Source organism: Morone saxatilis, unplaced genomic scaffold (genome assembly GCF_004916995.1).
Source record: "Morone saxatilis isolate NCDOM2014 unplaced genomic scaffold, NCSU_SB_2.0 Contig11, whole genome shotgun sequence".
Taxonomy (NCBI): Eukaryota; Metazoa; Chordata; class Actinopteri; family Moronidae; genus Morone; species Morone saxatilis.
Genome location: NW_023339663.1, coordinates 1,710,051 through 1,716,209, shown reverse-complemented (window position 1 = coordinate 1,716,209; position 6,159 = coordinate 1,710,051). Strand labels below are relative to the sequence as shown.

At 38.2% G+C, this 6,159-nt stretch overlaps 1 protein-coding gene across 1 annotated transcript in view; it reads right to left on the bottom strand.

Annotated features, from left to right (window-relative positions):
- LOC118320854 (multiple epidermal growth factor-like domains protein 11) overlaps positions 1 to 6,159 on the bottom strand; it is a gene marked incomplete in the record, with an annotated part of 94,827 nt that overhangs the window by 74,076 nt on the left and 14,592 nt on the right. Inside the window, 1 exon segment of the mRNA XM_035651977.1 lies at positions 3,365 to 3,457. Coding sequence (XP_035507870.1) covers positions 3,365 to 3,457 — 93 coding nt within the window.

Here is a 6,159-nt window from a genome sequence, read left to right as displayed (position 1 = left end):
AACACAGGCAGAGGGAGAGAGACACCATGAGACTCTGTATCATTATATAGAATGAATCTAATTTATAACCTTTAACTGTTTTGGTTTAATGGATCTGGTTCAGTCTCACCGAGCTAATCAGGCTATGCGTGATGGAGTGGACAAAATAATCGAAAAGCTCTGTCGATATAACACATTACAATTCAACAGCACCACAAACTGCAGCCTCTGAAATAACTTAACAGTTGAATCAATTCTCTAAAACAATAAAGGATCATTACAGATTTATTAAAGGATTGTTGTATTGGAGTATTTTGTTTGGAGTCATTTTATTTCCAGCAATCCAACTCTTTTTGTACGACACAGTTGAAACCATCAACAAATCACAGCTGGACTTTATCTCTGTGGCTTCCCTCTGAGAATAATTGCCTAAACTCATTACACATTCTAACTGGAAGAGTCATCACTTAAAGTAGTGGGTGTCGTCCACGCGCCTCCTCTGGCTGTGAGACATTCAGCCTTTAAATCATCCAATACAGGCCAGTGCAGCTAAACCAGGTGTATTTGCAAAACATCATGAAGGACGCGGCTCTCATCCTGAGCTGTGGAATATTAGAACAACAAGACAATGAAAATATACAACAACGTGGCAGCTTTAAATCTGTTACTGACCACGGGATTCATTTCCTCTGACCAATCCCGTAAGAGCATGTGTAAAATAAAACGCAGTCTGTGTAAGAATGGGCTCAATATCCCCACGGGAGGATGGGATTCAGTCTCACTGTGCAGCGTCTTTATAGCAAATTACATTCTTCCACAGGTAATGAGCAAATGACAAATTCTATTGCAGGGACGCGAGGAGGCAGAGTCTTCACGCTGTGGTGTATTAATCTAACGTGTGACATTGACAGAAAGATGTTTTTAATCTATTTTCCAGTCTTCAGATCGGTGCGGCGAGGCGTGAGGCTGCTGCACGCAGAGTTTCGCCGCATCGCTAAAATAAATAAGAGCGGATTAAAAGGGGATGATGGATAGATGGACGCAATAACAAAGACAGCACATTGAAGAAAGTCAGCCGTCCAGAGTGAACCCGATATACTCGACTGAGCTGATCGACGTACTCCATCCTCCTCTTCCCTTTAGCCTAAGTGGTGGTAGATTTACCTAACCCCTGTCTTGACTTGGCCTCAGTCCCGAGGCACCTGGGCAGCAATAAAAACAGGTAAACAATCGGGAGGCTGGAGCATAGCAATAACAAAGTGGGACTAAAGGGGCTGTGTGACTCATTAAGTGTCAATAGCCCCCCCCCCAACCACACATATGGTTTATGCTGAACTGGACTCGGCACCCCTGAGAGCAGTCTGAGAGTTTAAAGAGCTGAGGAGTGGAAGCAAACAGCGGAAATGAGATTGATATTGAAATGCTATAGCTTCATTAAACATTTTTACTGTTCCGTGCCACAAAACTGACTTAAATGTCTTGGAGGGGACGGGGGGGGGTTCATAAAGCTGCTGATCAGAAACCATGACTCAAAAGATTATTTCTATTTCAGGTGCTGAAATTTGAAGTTTTCAAAACTCTCTTTCTGGCCTCAAACAAAATCTCCTCCACTCTGCTATACTGCTTCTGGTTCAGGCGCCACTCATCTCAGGAATATCTACAAAAAAACCTAAAAATCCATTCTTTCTATTCCAGCCAGATTCAGAAACATTTTGTCATCATAACTGTAACGGTCAGTGTGCTCTGCGGCCAATGGAATCGCTTTTAAAGGAGAAAACCATTTCTAATAATAATAATATGGGAACAGAGAATGGACCGTTTATCCTCCAGCAGCACCGGTAAGACAGCAGCGTTGGTGGTTAAAGCTAAACAAATCTGTCCAAGAACAATTCAATTCTTTATTTTAAAGTATATATTTCTACACTTTTATTTGTTTGGACTTGGAATCCACAGCTAGCCTATCGAGGGAGACTCGTAGCCACCGCTATTGATGCTCAGAAAAATATAGAAGAGAAGGTCAGGTCAGAACACAACGTAGGATTTTAGTTGACTAAATGTTTTTTGGAGAATGTAAGAATCACTTTAAGACTAACAATGATAAATAAAAATGCTAAAAAATAACGAGGAACAAGGTCTATCAACCAGATTTGACTTAACATCCCCCTTGTGTGTGTGTGTGTGTGTGTGTGTGTCTGCATGTTGTATGTCTGTATCTATATTATTACACTTTCTACCCCTTTATCACTCTGTAGAGCGCTATAAATAAATTGCTTATGTAAGGAGATTGTGCTCTAAAAATCAACCTGAACTTAAATCAGGGTAGCCTTTTGCTCTAAAGCCAAACGAGCAAATTAGGATGTTGTACTCGCTCATTTAACATTTTCCGTTATTTATCAGCACAAATCAGCTCACAGATTGACCTCTACTGGGAAAATGTGCTCTTTTCTTTATCACCCCGAAAGGTAAATGTCAGATTCACTTTGTGTCCCTCTGAAATACCAATCTCCGATCATTATTGCTGTCACCAACCGTTAAATGTTGCTCCGGCTCCAGGTTGGATTTGTATATCTGTGTCGGGGCTGATTGTTACAGTGTGTGAACCAAAGATCTCCTCAAACAGCTCATGTATGCAAGTTCTGTCTAACTACGGCTGCAGACGTACGTAGGGAGTGTTGGGGGAGTGTTGATGCAGTGCAGAGAACCACCTGGATTGATTATTTTGTTTTCTGGAGATAATGAGATAAATCAACTTGATGCATAAAAAAATAACTGCAAGCATGGCTGTTTTTGGGCCTTTCTTACCAAAGATATGTTTCAGCTAGTTTAGAAACAGTGTCTCCGTCACACAGTTTGTCGACCGGAGAGCACTAACAAGTTTATTTTTCAGCTGTATCTTATTTATCATATCTTAGTCAGTCACAGTTCTTTAATAACCATATCTAAATGTTTGTTTAAGATTTACGTTCGTTGGTATGCCCAAAACTGCATGGGATTAGCATAAAGTGGACAGACTCATGGGTTCCCATAGAACCCATTTTCATTCAGATATCTTAAGGTCAGAGGTCAAGGGAACCCTTTGAAAATGACAATGCCAGTTTTTCCATCGCCATAATTTAGCCTCATTCCCGACATGCAAGCATGACATGGTTGGTACCGATGGATGCGTTAGATCATCTAGGTTCATATGACACCAGTTCACTAGAGCTTTAAAATGGAGCCCGCTGAAAGACAGTGTGGAGTGAAAGAGCTTGTGGTCACTGCAGCTGAATTGTCAGTTTTGTCTACTCATGAGGATGTGCACAGTTTTATGTAAAAGAGACAAAAAGATTTGGATTTGTCGACATTTAAATGAGCTCTTTTAGGGTTTTCTACGTTTTGTACTCACCACTGGAGCAGTCCAGTCCTCCCCAGCCGGGCTCACACTGGCAGGTATCAGGAGAGACACAGCGTCCGTGGGCACACTCTTCAGTGCACAGCGCTTAGGAGAAAGAAGAAGACACCAAGATTAATATCAAAGCCTTCCTTAAATCCACCTGGGTCTCTCTGTGGCTATATCAGTACACCTTTACAGTACCAGAGCTTAAATCAAACAGGTTGAGTTCATAAATGGTGAGCAGGTGTGTTGATCCAGCTACAATCATGATGTGTATTTGCGTATATATTTGAGAAGTTAAAGCTTCACCTTTTCTATATTCTTTCTTTCTTTTCTTTTCCTTTGCAAAAGTACCAAAATATAGCTTTTATGTTTGACTGCAGTCAAAATAATTCAATGTATAAAAATTGCAGTCTGTTATTTAAAACTGCTTATTACATTTTCTTCAGAAGACTAGTTTGCTTTTTTAACATCAAACACATCAAAACATTTCTTCCAAGGTTTGATGCTTATGATCTGTAATCTATAAACACCTTATTGTATAATTTCTTTATATTTCTCTGAATGATTGAAGGGTATGGATTTTTCATCTATCAAATATAAAACATAGATTGTTTATTTATTTAATAGAATTTTCCGTCTGTATTTGACAACCTGAGAATAAGAACAGGTTGTGAAGTATGTAGGAGAAACTACGGTAGCTATGAAACTCACAAAAAATGCAAAAAGGCCCTATTTACAGCAAGTTTGGTTTGTCCTTTCTGGGCTACTGTAGAAACACGGTGGTTCAACATGACCCACAGCGTTTGTAGATAGAAACAGCTCATTCTAAAGGTAAATCTTCAGTTGATTATATACTAATAAAAACATACCTGTGAATATTATTTTCCATTTCTGACAATAGATCCTTCTCAATGTTACACACTGGACCTTTAACAAGGTGTAGAAACCTAAAATAATGTTCATTTAGTACATTTAGAAATCTTTTGAATCACTATGTTTCAATATGATGAAAAACAGGTACTTTTTTATATTTATGACTCAATTTCAATGCTTTTTCAATTATTATAGTTTATTGATTTACAGGTTGTACAGATTATATGGATATGAATCATTTCAAGATACTTAAAGTAATTATGTCACAATAAGCAAAAATACCAATTTAGGCACTGAAGAGTTTCAAATAGTTAAATGTTTCAGCCTCCATTAAATTTATATATTAGCATATTTTTGATGCTACAGTCACACAGATGTGAATGCAGGTGAGTCGCCTGCTGATGCTAAATGTGGGCAGTGCAGGATGTCCTGTACACGGAAATCGTGGAGGCTCGACTCTGTTTTATGTGTCAAACACATCAGAGTTATTATAGTTTTAACCTTATTTTGTTTTACAGTTTTTATTGTTTAAAAAGGTTTAGCTTTAGTTGTTTTTTATTATGATAGAGGGGGATTTATCAGTATAGGTATTACATACAAGGGGTCAGCTCTATGTTCCCACAGCCCTATGTTCCCCTCATTCCTAGGACATTTTCAAAATTAGGTCTTGTGTTCCTACACTGGGTTAGGGTTAGGGGTTAGGGGTAGGGTAAGGGAATAGGTTGGGTGGAATTGGCTAAGAAAGAGGGATAAAATCTGATACAAATTTATGAAAAAGGAAATGTGGGAACATAGGACCTAATTTTGAAAAAAATCGTAGAAATGTGGGAACATAGGCACACTCCCACATACAAACATCCCAATCTCAATATGCACCAACGCCTCCTCATTGTTGACAAATCTGACCAAATATATATTTCCATTTTAGTTCATTTCATCAAGTACAGAATAGTTCTCTAAAGTCTAGTTTCTGTTTTTATTTTAGTTAACTAAAATCTTTGAACCACACAGACGTATTTGCTGATGGTCCAATGTTGATCTCCACAAGAGGCTGAGATGTGATTCGCCAGCAGAAGCAAAGTTTTGTTTTGTATTTGTTTTAATCTGCATTAAGTTTTACTGACATTAATTATGTCAGGATGAGACAGATGATATAAAGTTGTTAAACTTTAATAACAAACTATCTGCATAAATCTATGCACAATTATTTGTGTATATTCACTAAAACAATCTTCAATAAAAAGTACAGAAACTACTCGTTCTATAATACTTTGTATTCAAGAGAAAAAATAAAGTTTAAGCAGCTTGAGGCTAAAATCCACTGCTCCTGCCCCTGTGGTTTGACCTCAGGGCAGAAATGAATCGTTTTTCAGGCCTGAACAACCTCGTATTTAGTCCATTATGTTTTCACACCTACTATAAAACTTGAATAAATGCATTCTGTTACAATCTTGACAGTTTTTCACATTAAACAAAAGACCAAAAAGCAACTGAACTCACTCATTAACTTAACATGTAGGAGAAGATGTATGTGTGGACTTTTTAAAATGCAGTTTTCATATTTAACGTTTTCACAGAGGCAGCGTGCAGTGTGGCCGTCTGTGTCTGACTGTGTGTCTGATTGTAATTGGTGCAGTTATTTGCGATTCTAAGGGCAGTATTATTTTTGACCTCACTTTTATTGTTTAAGCTGAGCATGAGAGAAGATTACGTGTTCATTTTCAGTTATTATCGTGCGCTCACAGTAAGAAGTTTCCGCCCTAACTGATTGGTAGAGGTTGTCAGGGCAGCATGCCACCTGAGAGGAGCCCATGTATCTCCGCTATATGTTATTAGTAAAAAAATAAGAATTATATTGAGAATCTTTATTGAAGTATTTGTTTTACAAGTTGAGCAGGAAAAACTGTCAAACTGTGACAGTAAAATACTGT